This window comes from Rosa chinensis, chromosome 7 (assembly GCF_002994745.2).
Source record: "Rosa chinensis cultivar Old Blush chromosome 7, RchiOBHm-V2, whole genome shotgun sequence".
NCBI lineage: Eukaryota > Viridiplantae > Streptophyta > Magnoliopsida > Rosales > Rosaceae > Rosa > Rosa chinensis.
In genome coordinates this window covers 53213067-53238910 of record NC_037094.1, presented here as the reverse complement: position 1 = coordinate 53238910, position 25844 = coordinate 53213067, and the positions used below count along the sequence as shown (strand labels likewise).

At 36.6% G+C, this 25844-nt stretch overlaps 2 protein-coding genes and 1 long non-coding RNA gene across 15 annotated transcripts; all 3 read right to left on the bottom strand.

The window, feature by feature from the left end:
* Positions 1-77: 77 nt before the first annotated feature.
* On the bottom strand, positions 78-9978 carry LOC112175987 (disease resistance protein RGA2). Of its 11 annotated transcripts, XM_024313773.2 has the most exons (16): positions 9455-9978; positions 6910-8212; positions 6693-6775; positions 5964-6039; positions 4577-4815; positions 4456-4476; positions 4197-4253; positions 4015-4072; positions 3499-3589; positions 3129-3212; positions 2844-2966; positions 2237-2307; positions 1806-1914; positions 1506-1701; positions 1329-1407; positions 78-571 (listed from the first exon to the last, which is right to left on the bottom strand). In XM_024313773.2, exons 1-2 carry the CDS (start codon positions 9746-9748, stop codon positions 6914-6916), a joined length of 1593 nt encoding a protein of 530 aa, XP_024169541.2. In that variant the 5' UTR covers positions 9749-9978; the 3' UTR covers positions 78-571; positions 1329-1407; positions 1506-1701; positions 1806-1914; positions 2237-2307; positions 2844-2966; positions 3129-3212; positions 3499-3589; positions 4015-4072; positions 4197-4253; positions 4456-4476; positions 4577-4815; positions 5964-6039; positions 6693-6775; positions 6910-6913. The 11 variants fall into 11 exon arrangements, 10 of the variants coding, with proteins under 10 accessions (XP_024169541.2, XP_024169537.2, XP_040366200.1 ...); XM_024313769.2 differs by lacking the exon at positions 2237-2307 and having other exon boundaries at positions 6693-6778; XM_040510266.1 differs by lacking the exon at positions 2237-2307 and having other exon boundaries at positions 4577-4877.
* A 1441-nt stretch (positions 9979-11419) lies between these two features.
* Positions 11420-15737, bottom strand: LOC121050427. 2 transcript variants are annotated; one of them, XR_005802935.1, is made up of 5 exons: positions 15449-15737; positions 15190-15285; positions 14765-14917; positions 13845-14018; positions 11422-11738 (listed from the first exon to the last, which is right to left on the bottom strand). It is a non-coding gene; the product is annotated as an uncharacterized LOC121050427 (long non-coding RNA). The 2 variants fall into 2 exon arrangements; XR_005802934.1 differs by lacking the exons at positions 15190-15285; positions 15449-15737 and having other exon boundaries at positions 11420-11738; positions 14765-15081.
* A 1702-nt stretch (positions 15738-17439) lies between these two features.
* Positions 17440-22129, bottom strand: LOC112175989 (disease resistance RPP13-like protein 4). Of its 2 annotated transcripts, XR_005802933.1 has the most exons (5): positions 21904-22129; positions 20179-21807; positions 19546-19768; positions 19239-19414; positions 17440-18362 (listed from the first exon to the last, which is right to left on the bottom strand). XR_005802933.1 is itself a non-coding variant. In XM_040510267.1 (2 exons), the coding sequence occupies exon 2, from the start codon at positions 21763-21765 to the stop codon at positions 20503-20505; it is 1263 nt and encodes a 420-aa protein (XP_040366201.1). In that variant the 5' UTR covers positions 21766-21807; positions 21904-22129; the 3' UTR covers positions 19984-20502. The 2 variants fall into 2 exon arrangements, 1 of the variants encoding a protein (XP_040366201.1); XM_040510267.1 differs by lacking the exons at positions 17440-18362; positions 19239-19414; positions 19546-19768 and having other exon boundaries at positions 19984-21807.
* Between the last annotated feature and the right edge of the window lie 3715 nt (positions 22130-25844).

Here is a 25844-nt window from a genome sequence, read left to right as displayed (position 1 = left end):
TTGTGAACTTGCAAACAATGATCTGATAGAGCAAATGATGCAAAATCGAAAAGCATTGAAGTAAAGGAACTAGAACATCAAGAATGACATTTGGCCAAAATCTGTGCCTATGTCATGGGGAGAGTTCCTCCGAAGGATTTCATTAGATTGTGATAAGAAAAAATCCACCAAGAATTCTCTCACAATACCTGTGTTTCCCAGCCCTAGAATCTCAATCTTTCTCTCACTTGAAATTACTACCCTTACTTTTCGGGCAGCTTGTAATTGATACTCTTAATGTAGTACTTGTAAAACTCATGTTTTCTAGGCGTCCCAACACCTATAGGTGGTGGATTACAAGTTTGGGCCAAATCAGGTTCCCTAAACCGGTAAAAAATGGGAAGGAATGATGATTAACACTTGACAGAGATAAGTGGCACGCAGTTAGCTGGTGACGGATCGCGAAACCCTCGATCTGTAAATCATCCTCTTTTCTTAGTCCAATTGCACCGTACTTGAATCCATGACCCCGACGGTGAGCAAATTGCAACAAGCTCTTAGTACTCCATTAGTAGATTTAACTGTCACAAGCCTGATACAATATCTTAATCAAAATCAATGGACAAAAATTAAATGCATTATGCTAGAGGCTAGAATATGCAATCATATCTTTATTTAGACAGGACTCTAGAGGCTGATGAAATGAAGTATAAGATATAGTAAGCATTGTAAATTAGCAAGCAGTTCATCAAATCCCTTCAAATAAGACTTAGCTTTCTTTTTTTGATGGGAAGTTGATTGAAAAAGTAAATATGAGAAAACAAGCTGTTAATGAAAGAATATGAGACACACATCAGACATGAATTACAAGGAAAGAAACAATTTACGATATTAACATAATCCTGCAACTCAAATTACTGAACCACCTTTTACCTTCAATTGATTTTGCATCCTCAAATCCCTTATCCTAGTATAAATACACTTACCAAGCTTCACAAACTAAACTTTAAACATGAATCTGTAAGTAAAAATATATGCAATGCTATTTTTACAATCTTATGGCCACTAATTTCGATCAGTAAGAAATAGACATCAGTGATTCAGTATGACATACAAAAGCTTTAATATTTGATCTTATGAAGAGAGAGAGAGAGAGAGAGAGAGAGAGAGAGAGAGAGCAGGGGACATTAATGATCAATAACAGTTAACCCGGAAGGTCCCTAGAAATCAATACCAGTTTCAACGAAAAAGAACTTAAAGTTGCTTATGACATTGATACAAAGAAGCAAAATACATTTAATAGTCAGAGACACACCAGGCAACAATTATAAGGGACAAAAACCACTCACCACTCAACAGAGTCCTGGAGCTCCAGTTACTGAACCACCACTTAACTTCAACTGATTTTGCATCTTCAAATCCCTTACCCTAGTAAAACACTTGCCAAGCTTCAGACACTGAACTTTTAACATGAACCAGCTCTTACTAGTCAGGTGTAGCTTAACACAATGAATCTAGACCACTACCTTCGACGATGGTGAGGTGGCAGGGTTTGGTACTAGAGGAAATCCAATAGATCTTTCAGTTTGAGTACAGCCACATAAAGAGTACTCACCGGGCTCCATGTTTATTGTTAGGATGCAGATTATAGAAAATCTTCCAAATCCCATTTACCAATCAAATCCCAATCAGCACTAACGTCCATTTCACAAAAGCTTGCGCCTAAGACACAAAAACCCATGCCATGGAAATTAGATATCAAACCTAGTCAATTTAGTTTCACAACTAGACAGTGCATAATTTCAAGCCTCTTAAGTGTTACATACCTTGGATTGCTTAAGATGTTGATAACATATTCAGTTAAGGGCCACTTCAATCAGTCAAATGCAGACCAAATTTCCTTTATGGTGCAAGTCCGCTTGATAATGGTCCGTCCTGCATAGAATTTGTTCATCAAAATCAGATTCATTTCTCCACCTGGACAAATTTACAAATCAGATAGTATTCAACAAATTAACAACCAACTTTTGTACCCAAGAGGCTGATAAAATGAAATCATGAGATTTAAACATTGTGAATTAGCAAGCAGTTCATGCAATATGTGCCCTTCAATTAAGTCATATAGCTTTTCCTTTCCTTTCCTAGTCTAATGTGACAATTTAGTTCTGTCTTGAAACATTATGATATATAACATAATGCAACTGCTATATACTTTTGAAACATTTAAGCTACTGAAGAATAGTCCATAGCTCCATACCCCTGAAATTGCATAAGCACATCCAATTGGATGAACTCCTACTTCACTAGTTAATCCAGCCACGACCTTTGCTGAGAACAACAATCAGTTTCCATATCAATTAACTCTTAACAGTTTGTGGTCGAAATTTTCTTTTTCTTCTTGCATAAGGAGTTATAATATGTTAACTTAATAATGGAACTTTGTATCCAGTGGAACTATGAAACAAAAGAAATTTTTACGGGATCACAATGATGGAAAAAGTAATGTAAGAAAAAGAAAGTTGTTGCTAAAAGAATTTGAGACACATGAGACATGAATTATTGTACAAGGAACGAAACAACTCACTGTGCCTACATAATCCTGCAGCTCCAATTACTGAACCACCTTTTACCTTCAATTGATTTTCTATCTTTATATTTTAGCCTAGTATACGTGCACTTACCAAGCTTCGGACAGAACTAAACTTTAAATCATGAATCTGTAGCTAAAATATATATGCGACGCTATGGTTGCAATCTTAGGGCCACTGATTTAGTGATTTCGATCAAGGTCAGACTACATGGGCATGTTGCTTAACATAATTGAGTGAATACACACACACACACACACACACACATCCACCCACCTTTGATAACAATGATGTTGGCAGAGTTTGAGAGAGTGTCCAACAAATCTTTCTGAGGGGCTGATTTAGACACAGAGTGCACAAAATGCTTTCAGAGTCCATTTACCAACAATATCTTTCAGCCTAAAATGATAAAAAAACATGCCAAGAAAATTAGATTATTTGACAATTAGAAAGTACATATATTCAAGCCCTAAAACTATTAAATTGGAAGGGTGAGTCTCTAAGGAGGACCTTACAATAAGGACCAAGTAATGGAATACTTAAGATGCTAATCACATATACCTAGTTTAGGTAAGAGCCCTCACTTCAATCAGTCAAATGGCTATATACCAAATTTCCTTTATCGTGTACGGCTAACAGTCCCTCCTGCATAGAATGTGTTCATCAAAAAAGATTCAGTTCATCAGCAGGAGTCAATTCTTTTGCAGTTCAACAAATTAACAACGAACTTCTGAGAGCATTGGGCTTCTGAATACATAATGCAAAGTATTCATAATTCAATTAATAATATGAATACCTGAATCTAAATATGTCCCTTTATGGAGTGGAAATAGATAACAACGGTAGCAAATAGACATGAATATATGAGGAATCTAACAGTTGAGAAATTAACACATTAAGGTGATGATATTGAGGTATATAGCTAGCATACCTATGTACTGCTTGTCAGCTTCACAACTCTAATACCATTCTTGAAGCTTCAATCAGTGTGTTCCATATACAAGTGTAGCTTGGTGAATTTTCTGTAGGAGAAAACATAATTAGGGGACTGAATTGAAGGGAAAGTCAATTTCAAACTAAGTAAAGATTCGTTTAGAATTTTTAGGTCACAATAGGATTATTATATCTTTGTTTTTTTTTTTTTTTTTGGAAGGTATCACATCATATAAGATACAGTATATTATAATGCAAATGATATTACATACCAGAAAAAAAGTGGATATGATTGATTGACAGATTAATATCACCAGAAAAGCATGGTAACTATTTTTTTTCTTTGTAAAATGAAAATATGTAATGTCATTAACGGTACTTCAATTTGTTTCCAGTTGGGGATATAGTAAAAGGAAGGAAAATTTTATAAGCACACAATAAAAAAAAAATTTAAATACAAGCAGAATAATATCAGAAACATCATACAACAATTATGGGGAAAGTAACAACTCACCAATCCCACAGAATCAGGCATCTGAACCACCATCAACTTGAACTGATTTTGTATCTAGCTTCAGACACCAAAATTTTAAATGGAATCCATAACTAGAATATATATAAGGCATTGACAACCACAAAGTGATCAAGCTTATAAACTCTATACATAATATATTACCCAGTTCAGGTAAGAGCTACCTGAGTCTAATTGGTAACGAATTTCCTTTAAGGTTTCCCACTGCTTGAAAAACGCTCCTGCAAGAATGTGCTCATCAAATTAGATTCATTCCTCCAGCTGGAGTTCAATCATCTTTGAAAGTTCAACGAGTTAGCAACCATCTGTACGCATTGAACTACAATAACAAGATAGAATAACTATGCAACTAATATATTCTTATTGCAAAATATGCACATAATGGAAACTTGCAATAAAGTTGAAATCCAACAATATGAATACCTGAATGATCGTATTATCTGTCTGCAAAAAAAAAAAAAAAAGATACAAAATTAGAGGACTAGTCTATAAAATAAACTAATTTCATTGTGACGATTCATTCAGAATTTGCTTTTGGTGATACCTGTTCAGTTCCATGGAAACTTGTATTTGGGCAGCAAGTTTCACAATTGTGATGTGCGAAATGGACACCGCTTGATCTCCAAATGCAGTGCTGTTATCTTCTGCAGGAAGTCTGGCAATTGTTTCAGCACTGGGCTGCCCAAAATTCACAAGGAAGAAAGGCCCACCATCACATATCTGAAAGCTTTCTAGTGTTCGCAGAATTTTCAAACTCCCAATCCCTTTTGGTAAGTAGTTCAGCTTGTAACAACCACAAACTCATCAGTTCATTGTCCACCTACTTGTGGTAATGGCCATACCAACTTGGAACAATTAATCATAATAAAGTTTTCAAATTTACAATTACAAATATCTAAATTCTAATGACTAATGTAACAATAGCAGCTCTAATCAACTAAAGAGAAATTAATGGTACAATTGGAAAACCTAAGGATGAGAGAGACTAGGTTTAGTATTTAACTCCAAAGTTTATCTGTGTAGTGCACTACTAATTTCTTCATTGGAAAATTGAATCACACAGTGAGGATTGGCTGTTGAAACTGTTCAGCTAAGCCAATGTTTTAATAACCAAAAGAGCAGTTACTTTACTAATTAACTTAACCTTGCAAAAAAAAAAAAAAAGGACTATTAAGGGAATTGGAGCGCACTGGATTCTCTGAGACACAACATAAACTAGTGACATAACCACCACAAGTCAGGACTCAAAAGTCGGGTGCTTCACATCCTGATATGTACGACTTTTTCAACCCTAAAGAAAAATATAGATGACATTTTCCACATGCATTGACTCAGGAAGCACACAACTTTTTACTTGCAAGATATCCACAAATATGTTTGGGAATTTCCAAGCCCGAAAATAGGAACTCCATCTGCAACTACAATACGTCAAGGGCATCATGAATAACATGGTTTTACTATAAGCCTGGTTGTACTATAAGTTCAAGGCTTCCTATATAAAATAAAACCAACAGATATCAGTACTCAAATTCATGTATGTAATTAGCAAGGAACTCTCTAAGTATGTAGACAGAAGTCTTCAGAAACTTTTAGCCAGAACCGGGTGTAGCTCCTCTATTATAGGTGCCCTCTTCTACTATAGTCCTGTGGGGTATTCTTGCATTGAAGGCTGAGTCTATGTATCTTATTACAACTTCTCTCCAATTTGAAATAAGATCATTATTATAATGTCGTTTGGATAATATACATATAGGACTCTAGCATACTCTTAAACTCTTGAAATAAATTTCCAGAAAAATTGTTAAATCTGTTTGATTATCAAAGTAATATATCAAGACTTGGGTATAATTGGAGTTCCAATAATTAATCAACCATTTGAGAATCCACAATCTTTCCCAACAGAAATCAGTATATGAGAATAAGGGACTTACAAGTCAGTACTCCCTTGATAAGCTTAGCATTCCACTCCAACATGTCACTGTGAGCCAGAAGCAATCTCCTTTTACTCTGCATAAAACCTACAACTTCAGTATCTCAATTACAGCAGAAATGAGCCTCACATACAAAATACAAGAATCAACTCCTACTAAAATGCATGTACAAAATGTTAGGTCTGTTTGAGAGATGCATATCAGATATTAGTTTCAGTAAATAAAAGGTTGCATTTAAGTCCAGCTCTCATTCAACAAGATGAGACAGAGAATAATGATATGTCATATCTCCTCTCTGAACTTTATCATCAACACTCTGCCTTCTGAACACGTGCAACAGTTCTAAATATATTCATAGCTATTGTAAGATTGCATAGCTTTTAGGTATCGAAGTTATGGAAAGTTTATCATACAAGAACAAAGACTATAGAGACCATTTAGGACTACTAGCTTTTAGGTATCGAAGTTTTAGATAATATAGGATTGTTTAAATAAACTTATTATATAGGACTACTTACAATGTTAATATCAGATTACCTAATAGCTTAGGTAAGAGCGTCTTGAATTAGTCAAAATGCTAGACTTACAATGTGGATATGATTGACAGACAGATTTATATAACCAGACGGCATGGCAGCATTGCCTCTTGTCATATACAATATTTGCAATTGCATATATTTACCTTAACAGAATAGAACAGAGTGCTTTATGTCTGGACCATATATTTACCTTCAAGTAGGCTTCAACGATTGAGAATGGCAGCATTTGAACGGTCCATTTGCAGAAACACCAATTACCGAGCTCCCTGCTGGCTGCTTTTTGTTAACATACAGATTGCAGAGAAAGGTTCCTTTAAACTAGAGTAGTAATCTATAAACTAGACTATGCTCAGATAATTAACACTAAAGTAAAGATTCATTCAGAATTTGCATTTGGTGATCGATACCTGTTCACCATTCAGATTGGATTGTGAGGTTTGGGATGTGAGAAATGTTGTGCCACTCCTTCCCCACGCCTTTTTCGTATTCTCCTTCCAGAATTGGACAACCCCAGATCTCCAAAGTACGCAGTGCTGGTATCTTTGGCAGTGCTTTTAGCTTTGGGCACTCGACAATTCGCAACTCAGAAAGGCGTGGCATTATTGTGATTTCAGAAACAAAGGCCCACTCTTCCCAGTTGTCCATCGATCTGAAAGAAAGTAGTTTCAATTTGGGGAATAGAATTCCTGAGACTTGTTCTTCTTCTTCTTCTATTCCCAGAAATTCAACTCCCACCTTTTTCACTTTCTTTATCGCCCATATCTCCAGAATTTCAAGCGATGGCAATTTTCCAAGAGGAGGAAAAACTTCACAAAATTTCCACTCATAGAGACCAAGTCTTCTCAAATTGCGTAAAGAATTGATCCAATAGAGAGACTCGGTGGTGCCAATGTGGCAATCCCAAATGTCTAAAGATTCCAAATTTTGATGTGGTTGCAATGCTTTCACTATTTCTTCATCACCTTTTCTCTGCTCTTCATCTCCTTCCTGGAAAAATACTCGCAATTCGGAGTGGTGCTCCTTATTCCCCAACTGTGCTTTCTCAATCCCACTCGCATCATCCTTATTCCCCAATCGATCTATAGAAAGGCTCCCCTGAAGCTGGTCCATGATTCCGAGATCTCCTAATTTCAATGCTTCATCATCATCACCCTCACATACATAAAACCAGTCTAGTACTTGCAGACTTTTCAAACTCCCAATCCCTTTCGGTAAGTACCTCAGCTTATTACAACCCAGAACATATAGATGCTTCAAGTTAATCAACTTTCCCATTGCCTTGGGTAGTTTCTCAAGTTCACCACAGAACACAACGTCCAGAGTTTGTAGATTGTATAAATCACACACAGCATCCGGTAATTCTTTCAAATTACGACTAAAAGACAAATCCATATATCTCAAATGAATCAATTCACCAATCTCTTTAGGAACTTTATTGAGCTCGTTACGACTCAAATTCAATGTCCTGAGGCATTTCATTTGCATAATTGAACCGGGGCTTATGGCTGTAATGCTTGAATCAAGGAGTGTGAGGAAATTCAATGTCCTGAGGGTTCGCATATTTTTGCAGTTGTCAAATAAAGTAGGAAGTTGACCTTCACGTACATCTATTAAGGTTAAATGACGAACCTTATAATCACCCGGTAGCTCCAGTCTTTGATTAGCACCCTTGACTGCTTCTATAATAGTGCATTCTTTTTGGGAAAGAAACTGCACAAAGTCATGCACTATATCATGCATTTTGCACCCTCTAATATTTCCGATGTCATCTTTGTCAAAATCTTGAAAGAAAGACCGCATTGCTAGACTTTCAAAATAACTTTGACCTATTCTTCTCTTTTCTTTTTTTCCCTTTGAATTAAGATAATCTTGTGACATTCAAAGATCAATCAAATTATTTTTTTGGAAATCATAATCTTTGGAAAATATTGCACAATACAAAAGACACCTCTTAACTGCAGGGGCCAAATCATAATAACTTAGTAATAGTGGTCGGAAAACTTGTTTCTCAATTTCTTTTAATTCCCAAATCTTACTATTCAGAACATCCTGCCATTCATCTCTTGTTTTCTTATACCACACTAGACTACCTAAAGTCTTTGCAGCAAGAGGCAAACCTTTACACTTTTTCACAATTTCCTCACCAATAGCTCCAAACTCATTAGCCTTATCTTCTTCCCTATCCAAAAATGCAAAGCTATTGAACAATGCTAGACAATCCTTATCATTCAACTTATCTAAATGGATCATGCTACTAGTTGCTCTCATCATTTTAGCAACCTCTTCTTTTCGTGTGGTCACAAGTATTGTACTACCTTCAGCACAACTTTGCAATATTTCTGGTAGTTTCAAACATTCCCACTGTCTTCGGTCTTCGGTCCACACATCATCTAGGACTAGGAGGAACTTCTTACTCTCAACATGAGTCTTTATACGTAAGAGTAGGGTTTCCAACTCACTTGAACTGCTTTGGGTTTCTTTTTTATCTAGACTTTCGATAATCGCTTTCGCAATCTTAATCTCATCAAAAGGGTCTGAGACACAAACCCAGACTTTCTTGTGAAAATGGGCAGTAACCTTTTCATTGTTAAAGACTAGTTGGGTAAGAGTTGTTTTCCCCATCCCTCCCATCCCTACAATAGGGATGACAAGGAACGGCTCGCCTTCTTGGCTACTTTCTCTCAATAACTTGCTCAACAACGTCTCTTTTTCTTCGTCTCGGCCAAATATCTTGGATATATCGACCAAAGATGAAGTTTTCTGTCGTTGAATAAGCTGTTGATCATCATGGCCACCTATTGTGGATTGATGAAAGCCATACATTTCTCTTTCAGCAGCAACCACAGTTAGTTTCTCATTCAGTTTCTTTATCCTTCTAGCAATGTTATGATGATGAATGACCTTATTGACTTGGCCAAAACAAAAGCAACCAGAGGGCATGGGGAAACATACCTTCTTCTTGCCTTCCTCCACTTGTTGTTTCAAAATTTCAGTGTTCCACTCGTCTAGGACGTTGTCCATCTCGTACGATACATCTTTGAGCTTCTGCAACCAGTCTCTCACTCTGGCCTCCGTCACTTGTTTCTTCTCTGCATCCTCCAGCACAGCTTGAATGGCTTCGAGATTGCTGCGGAAACTATGAACATCTTCCTCAGCATTCAAAAAGAGTGTCACCGCTTGTTTTGTGTGTTCAAACACTATTGAAGCCAGTTGCTCTAGAACCACAGAGATAAGTGCCTCAGCCATTTTTCGTGTTAGAACTTAGAACTCGGTTATAATTGAAAGAGCAAAGAATAGAGATGAATATGAGCTTGTTGGATGAGTGTGCTATCGCCTCTCCTCTTAAGTATATAATGTCGAAATTAGATAAGCTAGGGACTACAGGAGCCAAGGAACGTGCCTCAATTATTTGTTCAACAGAGCATTTTGAATATTCCTCTTTAATAATTGCATGCATGAAGAAACTAAAACCATACGATTTGAAAAGCAGCAGGAGTTTACCGAAAGACAGAAAGCTTACTGTCCAACCATAATTGCTTTCTGTGCAGCACTCTTTACAGCTGCTCCATTATCAATAGTGACCTTACAGTCCAACCATGTGCAACTGTTGGAAATATCTCACTTTCCTATCAACCCATGATTTAGACATCACGCGATGACAAATTAACATTAGGTAGAATATTGCAAATGATAGGAATCATTTGCAAATGATAGGAATCATTTGAAGTGCCTTGTTAACAAGAGACCAAGAGTAAATGAATTAATTAAATCTCGAGTATGCTGGCAAAGCATTGCTAATTTTTTTATGTGAGAAGACGTAATCGTGTTGCATTTGTTCAAACACGAGTTTTATTTGTTCAACAGTGAGTTCACTTGAGCGTTAATCATTCCCCACATGAAAAGTCACTTGCACATACAATGTCACATTCCTTACCAAATTAGTATTAATTTCCAATTCCATGTGTATGGTAATTTCCAATGCCACAGTTACTTGGTAATCGGAACCAAATCAGTATTATGATTTCCAAGTAGGAATTCAGAAACTAGAAACGCAAAACATAGAAGCCCCACTTGTATGATAGCATGGTTCTGAAGACTGATGAATTGAAGCTCTACACTTGAAGGCTATAAGCTGATAGCACTAAAATCTCTAGACTCATGTCCGCATAAACCGTCCTCTATAAAACCAAAAGATTTCAGAACTCAGACAAACAGAGGTCTTAACTTCTAATCTAAATGGATGAAACTACGTATCATTTGGCCATGACTCAGCATCTTAGTCATAACGGGGTGTATATGAGAGGATGCATTCACAAGGGGTTACACATCCAGTTACTTGCGATATGATTTTCTCCAACTTGAAATAAGAACATTGTTTTGGACTATATACATATCAGAGTACTCCAGCATACTCCTTCACTAAATTAAAATAAATTAGCCATTCGAATGCAGAGTATCAAATATTATACTTAATATATCACGACTTCGAATTGGATCAGAGTTCCAAGAATTATTCTACCATTTAAGAATCCATACAGATCTCATCAGAAACAGAATGAGGAGCAGATAAATATATAATTACTTTACATGCTTAGCAAACCACTGCAACATGTCATTATGAGCTTCCTCTGCACTCGAAGCAGCATCATAAACATCGTACCTCACAGCCCAACCATGTGCAACTTTTGGAAATATCTTCACATAGCTATCAACCTATAGTTGAGAGAATAAAATTGCTCAAGGGAGTTTTTAACGAAAAGATTAAAATTTGACAACAATTGGTATACTAGTTAAACCAAAATGTAAAACACTAGGTTGCAAATGAATGTACTAAATTCAATACATTGGAGAGAGATTTGAAATACTATATGCAATAGTGCAAGAATTGATCTAAAAATCATTCCTTTCTTCTTCCTGATTTTTCCCCTTCTATTTCAAAATTACAATAGTGCTATTTTTTATGGCTTATCTCAAACTGCATTATATCCCTAGATATGGAATTACTACTTTCAAATAGTCCTAGCTCTTAGACTAAATGCACATCAATCAATGTAGGATGAGCAGCTTCAAGCCTTCAAGCCTTCAACATGAACAAATTCCCAATAAAAAAAATTTAAAAAGAATAAAAAGGCCTCTGCATCTCATGTTTAGGATATCTCCTCAAACGTTTTCATGAATTCTGGTGGAGAGTAGCTGTCAATCTCAGCTCCTAGTACGGCAATTGGAGATTTAACCCCTGTTGATCAATTAAAGCATTTACCATTTAGCATTGCAAAATTGTGAGAATAGTAAAGTCATTATTACAATAACAGTGACCCGTGAGAGAGAGAAAGAAGAGGAGGAGGAGGGAGGAGGGAGGAGGGGGGGAAGGGGGTTAATGTTTCTTCAGCAAATGATAGGTAAAACAATTGTCAAGCAATATAGGGTGCAGTGTAAACATAGCATTCTCAATACCTCAACCAAACCGTCAAACGAAACAGTCAAGTGACTGACTATAACATGAACGGCGTCGGTTGATCCCGAATTCCATATAGGCTACAACATCTCCAGCTTCTGTTAGACTGATTATTATCTTGGTGACTATTATTTAACCCCTTTTTTGATAATATGACTCATGATCATGGATCAAATTCTTATTCTAGGTATGACAAGCCAAGCACTGGAACTTACTTGAGTATGATCCAACCTCATATTATCATGCTCGTCATTCCAACCGACTAGGTCAAGTGCTATTATACATCCATTACAAATGACTTGCTATTTTATTCACTAGTGCTTATGACCGACGCTGCTGTGACCTGGTTTTGTAATGTCTTAATTTCTGTGCAAGTTCAAAGAATTGATTTATATAAATATGATGCTGCTGTTTGGACTTATCTAACATTTTGGCCCTCAGTCTCATCAATCAGTACCACATCGCATGGTACCAAATAATGCAAGGTAATTTTCAAGCTAATGAGATAGGGACTACTCAATATAAAGATGCTGCCTCAATTATTTGTCCAGTAACTGGGATCAATTATTGTAGGGACCGGGGAGGAAAAACAATTGGACAAAACAAATTCAAGAAGATGGCGTTTATAAGAAAAATTAGAACTTAGAAAGGGAACCATGCACTGATTTCAGACAATCAAGATTAAAGAGCAGTAATTGACTAACTAACTTAACCATGTATGTGAAACAAAATTGGAGCATTGGATTCTCTGAGCCACTGCATGAATTGAGTGATGCAACAACTACCACCACCACTTAGTCGGACATGACTCAAACTCGTGTTTCACATTGTGATGTATATGACTCTCTGTCTTAGAAACTTGAGGAAGAATAGTGATGACACGTTCCACTTTCATTATTGCAATTACAATTATGCAAGGGCCTCATGCATCATGAATGAATAGGATAGTTGTATTATGACTGATTGGACTATATGGTCAAGGCCTCATATCTCTATATATAAAGCTAAATATTTCTTTGGTGTCAAAAGCTTCCTTAAAATTTAGATTATCAAAAATACCTTATATAACATAATAATCAAATTAAGTTAATAAAATATAAATTTGAAAACGTAACTACAAAAATGTAAAATTAAAAAAAATCACCAAACCACCACTATTCTATGTTCAGAAAAAAAAAAAAAACTTTTTTTTTTAGTCAACCAATTTTCATTATTCTCACAATATCACTTTCTTGCGGGCATGCTGCTAGTATAGAATAAAACCAACAGATTTCAAAACTCGCAGGTGCACAAAACCGGATGTAGCGGAAAGGAATGCTAATTTTGTGTATCAGAAGACATGATAGTGTTTAATCTGTTCAAACATGGCTTCATGTATCTGATTGAGTTTTATTTGTTCAAACATGGGTTCATTTAACAGGTGGATTCAGTACAAGTCTGTCATGTTGGAGCACACAAACCAAACAACAATCGACAAAAAGCTAACATTCGTAAGGGGGATGCCACTTATGGATAAGTGAAAGATTATGGTTTAAGCTTGAAGGAGCAAAACCAGCTCCCACTGGGCGTAATAATAGACATAGGTACGAGTACGACTTTTGGAGGACTAATCACATTTCTAAAATCTATATGGTTCCTTTCCTTCAATGAGCTACAGCCAAATATAATTTCTTTGTAATTTTCGAGATATGTTTGCCTGCCACTGGTCAACTATCCACTCTATAAAGTTATACCTTGGTTGCCTAAGCAGGCTAAGCTATTGCACTACATGCTGCTGTACTCCAATCCAAGGCAAATTACTGAGCCAGGCATAACAATGAACAGGTCATCAACCAACTCAAACACCTTATAATTGACACATCCATTTATATGTAAACTGCTTCTTACCTATGATACACAATTTGATACAGAAGTAGAGGTTTCCTTGAAAGCAAGCTGTGACTCTAAGAATCGATCAGACGATGTATTCCAAAGTGCCTTTGCAAGTTTAGCATCATATGAAAGCATAGAAGAGCTGAAAGTCTGGCCCTTTCCACCAAAAAAGTAAACTCCAGATGTTTCCTAATATCAACAGACAGTGGATCAGATGAGGAATCTTTCGATGATCTGAATTGTGAGATTTCACTGTAATCCTCCATTTCAAGAGTGAGGGAAGAAGGAAAGATGTATACATTTAGTTCAAGACACATTAGATTATGCTTTTTCATTCCCAATGGATTTGTTAAGCACTATGCTGAAGGATACCCAACGGATTTCTAGTTATATGCAGTGACTAAATTAACAATGCACTCCACTGCAGTTACTATAAATATTCTTCTTTACAAGCAACAGAAAAATATTAAACGAAGATGGTGTGGACATGATTATGCCGTAATGCACTATTTGGAAACTTAATGAATAAATGCATCTATTATCCAGCAACCTGATCAGTCTTACTGGAAACCTTGTTCCCACCAACAAATACAATGAGACATTAAAAATGGCAATTCTTAACTAGGGAATTTTCAATCTCCAAGATATCTTATGAGAAATAATCAGTCTTTACAGTTCAGTTAACCTTACGCCTCTTTTCCAGATGAACTACTAAACATATGTTACATATATTATTATAACTCATTGCATAAGAAAAGACACATTGGCATCAGGATAAGAACATTGGCTACAACCTATAAAATGTCCCAAGGGAGAGTTAATGAGATCCTTTGGCACATAACTTCTTATTAAGTTTGGGACAGACACAACAAACCATCACTGGCCTTCACAACACATAAAAAAGCTGCATAAGTGTAGGATTAGTATAAGCTTACTGGTGAAGCAAGTGCTGCGTCAAGAATGGAGCTAATTCCAACTTCAGTTGACTGCAAGAGGCACAGAAGTCTCAAAACTTTGAAAGCCAAACTGGAAGGCATGGAGGAACTTCTCGCATGATGTTGGTTTCAACAACACCAGAATCCACAGCACTTCAAACCCAAACAAAACCGTATTGAACATGAGATTTTGAAAATAACATCTAATGCATGATCCTAGAAAAGAATTCTGCACAACTCTTCCTTTCTGGTAAAAAAGCTTGTAAACACAAAAATAACGGAGACACGACGAAATATGTCCATCAAGCCAAGTTGGTGATGAAGATCATAGGAGAAGAGCAGTAGGAACAATGTCAACAAATGGAGCACGTTGAAATTGGAATAGCAATAGGATATTTTCAATAATAATGACATCAGAAGCTTACATTTGGAATACTCTTAGACATGAGCATATGGGTATCCTTTTGATCTGCCAAAGCACTTTCCAGATACAGTCTCCTTGTCAACCTGTTTATTCAATACTGAAGAGGGGGAGAACATCATTGAAGGAAAAGAAAAAAAGGCATCCTAAATTCATAGAACAAATCAATAAAGTATAGAACAAAGCCACTTTTTAAAACCAAATTCTACTGGAAGTAAGCCATATCCAGAACAATATCAAATATTAGAAAGATTCTTACTCACCACTTCGATGTGTGAAAGATGTGACATTCACTATACAGGAAGGAACTGGGCTGTTTCTGAGAAGTGGTGATAATAGTTTACTAAGAGAAAATGCACTCAAGTAATTTGTAGCCATCAATGCCAAGAAAGACTGAAAAGTGCCTTAAAAAATGCGAAGCATGTTAGTTATAGTGAAAAGCTTCTCAACCCAAAACCATATCTTTACACTAACAAGAACAACTAATATCAAGTCATCAACATCAAATATGAAATAGAAAATTTGCAGTTACTATTGCAAAGAATTTTAGTCTGATAAATTATTCAACAACTGCTTTGAGAGACGACATCTGAGTTCCTACTAAAATGTATGTACAAAATGCTTGAACATATCAAATATTAGTTTAAGTAAATAAAGGTTGCATCTAAATCCAGCTCTCATTCAACAAGTTGAGACGGAGCATAACGATATGTCATAAGTTCTCCTCTCAGAACTTTATCATCCACACTCTGCCTTCTGAACACGTGCAACAGTTCAAAATATGTTCATAGGTATTATAAGATTGTATAGGTTTTACCTATTGAAGTTATGGAAATTTGATCATACATGAACAAAGACCATAATTCTTTTATCCGTATTAAACATTTTGGCATTCAGCCTTTTCACACACGCCAATCATTTCTTGTTCCTTCCCCATTATTTCATATCTCAAAATCTAACTAGTCTTTTGCCAGACAAAATGTTAGAAATATCATACGGGAAAGGAAGAAAGGTAATTCCCATTTCTTGCATACATCTTATTTGGGTTCTGTAAAAGAAATGACAAAAACCACTTAGTTGAGCTCATCATTTCCAACATCACTTTTCTACATTAGTGTTTGGTAAAGTTTCATCCTAAACATAAGAGAACCAGCTAGACAAAATATTAAACACCTAGTGTGCATAAAAGTAAATCATAAACTAACACAATTATCTGTAAACATACAAAGGAATTAAGTCCATGCAGCAGACAAGGATATACCAATGTTATAAAAGAAGACCATATTGAGAAGGATTGAACCCTTAATTACTGGAACTCTCATCATTAGCATTGCAGCTCACAATGTACAGCTTTTGGAAATATATAGTCATGTTAGGCATAGCTTCTCAAATTCCCATCAGTTTCAGTTCCACAAGAGACTTCAGCCTATATGACAAGAAAACCCATGTAATGGAAACTAGATGTCAAACCTTGTAATATTTTTAGAATTGGACAATAGGAAAGTGAAATTGCAAGCACTTGTACAATAGATAATATAGGATTGTCCAAATAAAAAAAAATAAAAAAATTTATTATATAGGATCACTTAGGATGTTAATATTAGATTACCTAGCTTAGGGCAACTCCGACCATAGGGTTCAAAACTAGATTTTGTTGAATTATAAGACTTTTCATCTCCAACAATGCTTTTTAGGGGGAGTTGGTCCTAAAATTATAGGACTTGGGTTTATCCAAAGTCTCATATTTGAGACTTTTCCAAGACCAAGACTCGGATACTGTTCATGGGGCCCAGCAAATGGGTTTTTATTTGCTTTTACTCAAATTGACCTTATTTAATCTGACGGCTCAGATTTGAGGAAAAAAAATGATCAATGGCTCTTATTAAATCAAGGGTTATTATTTCTATTTTGTTCCAAATTTTTTTTTAAAATTACCAGAAAATTGAGGGAAAAAAAATATATACCTATTAGAACAGTAAATTGTGGGAAATTCTATAAATATCAACCCATTCTTTTCTATTTCCTCACACCAAATATCCTCCATCTCCTTCACAATTGTTTACCTTATTTAACTATATTAACATACTTTTAATATAATATTCATCAACATTACACTCATATTATATTTAATCAAGAATAGTGAAAATAGCACCCATATAGCACCTCATTGTTGGAGATGAGAATTAAGTCATATATGAATAGTGCAACAAGGGGGAGCTAAAATGAAAATAGCACTCCCAAATAGAGCCTATGGTTGGAGTTGCCCTTAGGTAAGAGCTTCTTTAATCAGTTGAAATTCTCCTGCACACAATGTGTTCATCAAAATGTCCAGGAGAAGTAACTGATCATTTAGTTGTTCAGTAAGCGGCGCATTTCAGTAAAACAGAACAAAGATTACATAATCGTAGTCTTCTGAGTCACAAATTATATATGTGAAAATCAAGTATGATGCTCCAAATGTTTATAAATTCTTGTATCCATGAGTAGTAAAATGATGTACATGACCAGTAAGAAAGACATTAATATAACACATAAAAGCTTTAAGATTTGATCTGCCGAATGGAGAAAGCAGGACAAGGATCACTAACCATTAACACCCTAGGTCCCAAGCAATCAGTGACAGCTTCAAACACATGTTAACATAGAACTCAAAGCAGCAGTACCAATGGGTATATTTGCAATATTAGGGACATAGTTCTCAATAAAGGGGCCGGACTATATGCAGGTGTAGCTTAACACAATCGATCTAGACTATTATGGTATTTCCTTTGACGATGGTGAGGTGGAACAGTTTCGTAGAGAGGATGTCCACTCACTTTCAGTCTGAGTACAGCTAAAGAAACACCATTTCTCCGAGCTCCATGTCTATTGTTAGGATACAGATTGTACAAAAAGCTTGCAAATCCCATGTACCTACTATATTCCATTCAGCATCCACATCCATTCCACAAAAACTTAGGGACAAGAAAACCCATGCCATGGAAATTAGTTATCAAATGTAGTAAAATAAGATAATTTGACAACTAGAAAGTGCTCAAATTCAAGCCTTTTAAGTATGAAATTGGATTATTTAAGATGCTGAGCGATAACATGTACCTAGTTTAGCTTAGGGCCACTTCAATCAGTTAAATGCATTCCAAATTTCCTTTCTGGTGAAAGACCATGTGATACATAATCCTGCATAGAATGTGTTCATCAAAATCAGATTCATTTCTCCATCTGGAGGTAAATAGATCTTTTGACAGTTCAACAAATTGACAACCAGGGAATATAAGCATTGGATTGCAGTGGGAAGACATAATGACTAAATTATGGTATTCTTATTGCACAGTAATATGAATACTTAGCCTGAATGTGTAATATGAAAACCTAGCCTGAATGTAATATCCTTTCACTGAGCAGAAAGAGACAACAATGGTAGGAAATAGACACGATTTAGGGACTATGATATAAACTGAAACTAAGAGCCATCAATCAAAACCAAGTACGCAGCGACATTAAAATTCTTAACAAATCTTTCCAGAACTGGTGTTATTCTTTTTGGGTAAAGACTGCAACAAAAGCATGGGGAAAGAATGGCCTAAAAACGAGATTACAAAACATAATTAGCTATGTATTTTCGTTTTTTCTTTTTGAAAGACACCTGATCTTATGAATACCTACATATTACCAGAGGATTACAATATATATGATATCTTATAAATAACTACAAAATAAGATACAAAATTTTGTAAACTGACAACCGACAAAATAAAGATGTTTTTCTTTCTTTCATAGTTAACAGGCATGTAGATAGGCCTAGCTAGAGGAATGAGAAGGAATTTCTTTTGACATTTTACAAGGAAACAACTCCCTAGTCCAACAGAATCCTGCAGCTCCTACTAAAATAAATTTGTCAAGCTTCATACACTAAACTTTTAACAATGAATTGTTATCTAAAATGTATATATACCAATATATTTCCAATTCTAGGCAATATAGTTCAATCAAAGCACCGATGTTCGGGTGTGGCTTAACACAACAGAATCCTTTGGATCTGGACCAGATATTTACCTTCAAGTAGCCTTCAACGATTGAGGTGGCAGGATCTGAATGGTCCATTTGCACAAACACCAAATATCAGGCTCCCGGCCTGCTGCTTATTCTTAAGATACAGATTACTGAAAATGCTTCCCAACCCCAATTACTAGTCAAATCCTTGTCAGCATGCATTCCACAAAAGCTTCAGCCTAAGACAGGAAAAGCCATGCCACAAAATTAGACATCAACCTAGTAAAATTAGATTCTTTGACAACGAGAAGCTGCGTAAATGAAGCCTTTAAAGTATACATGGGATTACTTAATATGCTGATAAAATTACCTTGTTTAGGGGAGAGGCACACTCCTGATTACTCAATCAATCAAATGTATACCAAAATTCTTGTATCGTGTACGACGGCCTGATAGTCCCTCCTGCATAGAATCAATCAAACCACACTCCTTAACTACGGAAATTCTCAATTTTCCCTTAAACTTCTTTACCATCTTCCTCATTTGTCTTCTCTCTTTCCCTCTTCTTGTGAACTGTGTCCCCTTCCATCTATCTGCATGTCTTATTAGGAATGAGTATGAAAACCACAAAATAACATCAATCATAGAATTGACTATGGTATTGATTAACACCAGAATCTATCGTATTTTTCTTTTTATCAAGTATGAAGAACTTCATTAATTAACTGATGATTCAATGAGCATGCATACATTCTGAGTGGTTTCATTCAACCATTGCCAAACAGGGAGAAGGAGAGAAAATCACATCTAGAGAAAACTTTATTTTTTATTTCATGGATAAAATCCATAGTTCAACTCGACCCCAGAACATTTCCCTCCCCCATCCCCAAGTAAAGGGGAACTGGGGTTTTGTTTGCCAACTACAGATTAAGTTTACCTGCCAAGTATCATGAGTGCATGGCAAGGCTGCTAAAAAGCCATAATATCGGCAAGAGATAGTAACCTGTGAATCATCCTGAACTTCTTATTCATGGCTGCTAGTTTTGGGTTCACCTTCACAACTTGCACATTTTTGGTCCATCCCACTTCTTCCACAATGTTCTGTTCCCTCTCTACCTTATGCCCCTTCTATTCTTCAATATCTCAATAGTCATGGGTGTGAAGACAAACAAATTAGTGAACTGAAAGCAAAAAGTCGAGTTGGTACTTGTCTGCTACAGTGGAAGAGTTCCATGGATGCAAATACCCAAATGAAGCTACTGATAAATCCCCACCATGGTGAAATATGCTGGTAACATCTTGCTTTGCAGATTACTGAACTGATGCTTCAAGAAGATTCTTGAACATGATGGGTCAGGTCAGCAATTCTTGAACCCTGGTCGTCTTCAACTGATTCTTCAAAAGTTCCTACTTCCTCCCCGTGATCTCCATCTCTCTCTTCAGATCCGTCGCCTCCAAATCCCACTGCAAAAGCATTTGCTATCGTCTTCGCAACCAACGGTAGACCATGGCACTGATCCTTGAGTTCCTCCATCTTTCTCGTAGCCTCATCATGTGAGAGGTTTGAACTTTTTCTAATGGAATAAGCCTGCTCCTCAAATATACGCCCGCAAATCTCTCTGTCCAGAGGCTTAACATGAACCAGATGCAATCTATGTTGTTTCCCCAGCTTTTGAGCCACTTCCTTCAATCTAGTAGTGACAATGACAACACCACCATTATGCTTGGGCAATCCGCTGCATAAGCGTTCCATAATGTTAATGTGCCGATGACACACATCATCCAACACAATCAAATAGCATTTATCCGATAACAGCAGGCGGCTTAGCCTTTCCAGGAGCTTCTCAAGGCCAACAATCTTCGCCTCCATGCTTTGGTCATTACTATCAAAGATACGTGTCTCAAAGCTGAACTTACTATATTGTTCTTCTTCCACACTCAACGAAAAGGGTAACCAAAGTATATGATTAAACTTCTGCTTCACTTCCTTGCTCTCCAAAACCTTCTGAACCAGGGTGGTCTTACCCACTCCAGCAATTCCAACTACCCCAATTGCCCTCAGTTCACCAGCACTGCTAGAACTGGAACCCCCTGCTTGTAGCAACTCCTCATTAATCTCCTTTAATTGCTCATCAAATCCAAAAACTTTGGCTGAAGGCACTTTCGGTCCGGATCCGGTGAATTCGGTCTTTGTCCGAGGATTGCCAATTGGTTGTTGCGGCAAGTTCTCAAGCTCCTGCTTTATTTTGGTCAACCGACTCTTTACCTTTGCGACAAAAGTAAATCTTCGAAAGTTGAAGCGTGAGATCACATTATTAAGCTCCATACACTCGTGTGTGAAGACTCGGCAATCAGCCAATGCATCGTTGAGTTTGTAGAGCAGATTGATAGTTTCAGAGTAGGAATAAGGTTCCGGCATTACGTCTCTCTCATTCACAACATCTTTGATTGCTTCGAAATCAGACACGAGAGCTTTTATTGATGATTTGAAGACAGAGATGGTAATAGAACCTGAATTAGATTCAGAGTCTAGCTCTGCCAGAGACTTCAAGAACTTGCTCCACAGCAATTCAGCAACATCTAATGCCATCGCACTCGCCTTTTGCAATTTGATGCGGAAACCAAGTCAAACCTGTGAAATTTCGGGATAAAGATGGTTTATATTTTCAATGATTTGATGATCTCAGTCTCGATATATAAGCATCTGCACTGAGGTTCCATAACTTACTTGTAACGACGTGACGACAGTCGGTGGGTGTATGGTTTTTTTTTTTTTTTTGGCAAAAGTGTGTATGGGATTGTTGCTGCTGTCTGAGTTGGGAATTTGGGATCTGGCCTGGTGTAATGTATCAAATGTCTCAGACTCTTTGATCTCAACTGAGTAATAGAGAGTTGTGTGGATCCTGTACCAGTGTACATGGCTGTTTCTTGATAGAGATATAGCACTCAAAACTTTACCCAAATAATTTAGGATCACGATCCTCTCCTAAGCACCTTACTCTCCTACCTTACCTAAGCTTTTAATTAGATTTTGACAGGTGGCTATAATGAATCGAATAACTTACCATTTTTAACTTTTCTTTTTCTTTTCTTTTTTCAGTCCCTTATTCTTTTCTTCTTACTCTCCTAACTTACCTAAGCTTTTAATTAGATTTTGACAGGTGGCTATAATGAATCGAATAACTTACCATTTTTAACTTTTCTTTTTCTTTTCTTTTTTCAGTCCCTTATTCTTTTCTTCCTCCACGTCTCATCTCTCTGAGACGCTCTCTCCCTCTTCTAGTTCTTCTTCTTCTTCACCCAGCACTAATACAAACACTGAAGCTAACTAATTTTCACAGCCTCCAACCCAACCTCCCCCAATTAGAGTGCAAAAACGCAAATCTCATCGCAATCCCAGATTTCCATTAAAGACCATTTTTGTACAGTTAACATGAAAAAGGGTTGGAGACAGAGAGAAGAAAATTCATAGGGGCTCAGAGGAGACCATGATCTATGTGAGAGCGAATTGTAAGAACTGCAACGAAGTCATAAAAAGAGAAAGAAATAGAGAAATTGGTGTAATCTATACGAGTTTGAATTTCTGGGCACGAAGCTTCTGAGAATCAATCGCATTTTTCCATCGAAAGTATGCTGAATCACCCATTAGCAGAAAACTGTACCCTTGAAGAACATAAAGAAATTCAACAAAAGAGAATATTAGAGAGAGACACCATGACCATATCTTCAAACTCAAAGGTACAGAACAAGCTCAGAAGCTGCAACCGCAACAAAGGTAGAAGAAAGCGATGCTCAGCTCCAACACTATGGCCTCAAAGACTGAAACAATCTTGAACACAACGTTGTCGTAGAAGGAGAGCTGGAGATTCACCGGCCTAAACTTGAAGGCAGACCCCAAGTACTTCCACCTAACACTCCACGATTCCTTCCTCATCGACCTCCTAAACAAGAACCACCTCTTCTTCCCCAACATGTTCAGAGCTCGCCCTTCTCTAACTTCTGCTTTAAGGGTCTGGTTTGATTTGGTTTGATGGGGATGGAACTCGGTGGTTCTGTAGAAGGCAGGGATTGGGGAAGCGGTGGAGGAGGGAGGAGGAAGGAGAGGAGAGAGTAGGACAAAAATCTGGAAGGGGTAATATTGTAAAATTAGAACTTAAAGAAGATTTCAACCATTGGATGCGAAATTGTCCACGTGTCTTCATCTTGTTAGAATCTTAGGTAGGTTAGGAGAGAAAGGTTAGGAGAGGATCCATGTCCAATAATTTAAGCCTCGTTGGGTTCGCGGAAAGTAAACATTAGTAAATTAGAAAAAAAAGTTGTGCATTTCTTACGTTTGGGATATAAAAATTAAAAAAAAAATATTTTCTCATTGCTAGCAACATTCCTCTCCAACCTTTTCTTTTCTACCTTCCTCACTTATCTTGTGCCATTTGGATTCATTTATGATTACAATCTACGTATTTATTATCTTAAAAAAAAAAAACTAATTTCATTACATGTTTTCTTTATTTATGTTTGACCTTATTAAATGTTCTCTATTAATATAAAATAAAATAATAAAATAAAAACTCTTGACTCTTTTATTTTCCTAATTTTTTTGGGTCTTTTCCCGTATACCCAAAAAGCCTCTGTATTTTTCCCAACTGCCCAACACTTTGGTATTACACTGTTGTTGATAAAAAAAAGACTAACAGGGATGGTTTTTTCAAACAAATGCCCTTTGTATCCTATGTTGACCTTTGGTTTCTTCTACAATCCTATTCAACAAAAAGAAACAGTATTTAACACGTCAAAAAAAAACAAGACTAGCCTTCAACATGCCCAAGTTTTTCACCTAACGGTTACTTTAACAGGCGGAATCACTGCTGCTTGTCCTAATTTTTCTGTTTTAAAACTGATTCTTTCAGGTGCATAGTAAAGTTTAGAATCTTTAGATTTCCATAGGATGCATGCATTGACCTAGTAAAAGATAAATGACAATTATCATTATAGAACTGTACTGATAATAACTACTATATCGGTTAAAGAAGTGGGTGAGCAACGATCTGAATTTATTTATTCAAATATACATACATGTTAAACATTCAGAGCCTTATTCTCAGGTAAACAGCAAAAACTGTTTAGCTATCCATAAGAATGAGAACAGGTACTTACTTATAATGAAAGCACACTACTTCACACTTAGACAAGAAGAGAAGCACACAGCTATCCTATTTGAGAGAAGACTCTTCTGCTCAATTTCTAATTTTTAACTGATATGGGATTCTTCTGTTTTTCGATTTCTTCTAAGAGAAGCTAAAGCTCCTTATATAGGGAACGGACCTCAAACTAGAATTCAAAATACAAAAATGTACAGAACAACTCCATGACTCCCTGCTTTCCTGAGTGCTCCTGTTGGTGGAGGTCATACGGGGAAAAGCAAAAAGTAAGTTACATGAGAAGTGAAGTGTTTTTTACTTGTCCTTTTCCTTTTGAAAGGGAAAAAGCAAAAGTAGCTTTAGAAAAGTCTAAAAGTCTACAGTTGCTATTTTGGTACTGATTCTTCACCTGTAGCTTCACATGTTCTCGTTTGTTTCTAAATTGTGGCCAAAGACAAAGGAGTTGTTGTCTGCCTGGGCCATGTGAGTTGTTGTTGCATTGTCCTCGACGTCTGTATCAACATACATTTTGTAGTGGTTGTCATTTTCAAGCTTTTCCACCCAGTGCATGCATGCCATCGTCGAGTTTATCTCTTTTCTTGTGAGAGATAGGAATAGGTCACTGCTGACTACGTCAGGATGATCGTAAGCAGTGATAATAGTTTTCTCTCCTGCTGCCAGGAAGGTATTGTTGAAATCTTCAGAGATGATCTTCTTAATGTATTCCATAGCCATGGTCTTCATCCAAGGGATGCTTGAATTTGGTTTACCATTGTACCCAACACAGGCTGGTTGAAGATATTTCCTTTGAATAATTCTCACATAATGATATGGAGGAATATATTCAACTTCACCGTTTGCCTTCTGAATCCATTCTAGAGGAGTAGATCTGAACTTCAGACGAAGCATACAGTCATTTTTTCTGATATTTTTGACTATGTTGACAATAATAGGTGGCAAACCTTCTAGATCATCATTTGTTTTGGTCCACAAATTATGGACAAAACCATTTTCAACAAGCCAGAGCTTGTGTTCTTGAGGATGTTCACTCTGAACATTGACTAAATATCTTCCAACATATGGTCCTGCAACAATAAAGAGAGTTGGAGGAACTAAGTCTTCTGAATTATGTCTTCCTATCAGATTATGGAATTCATGCCATTTTGATTCATTGAGTGCCATGATCGGGACCCTAGCACTTTCAGGACTTTCAAGGAAGTGAATTTTTTTGTTTTCTTACAGCACTCTGCTGTGTATGAGTTTCTTCAAACTGTGGCCTACCATTTTCGTAGAGTTTTTCAGCTAAAGCAAACAGAGCTGGGAACATTAGACCACTGCTTCTTTCTTGAAAGGCAAATAAGAGATTATCCAGGATTGCCTTCTGGTGATAAGCTAGTCTCCTGCCAGTTCTGAACACAAGAGTATCAAAAGTTCTTAATTCATAATTAAAAACATTTATAACTCCAGTTGGAGTTGGTCTGCTTTTTGGCAAAGCAGCAGCCATCAACGGTCTTGATGAGCCTTTACCGTC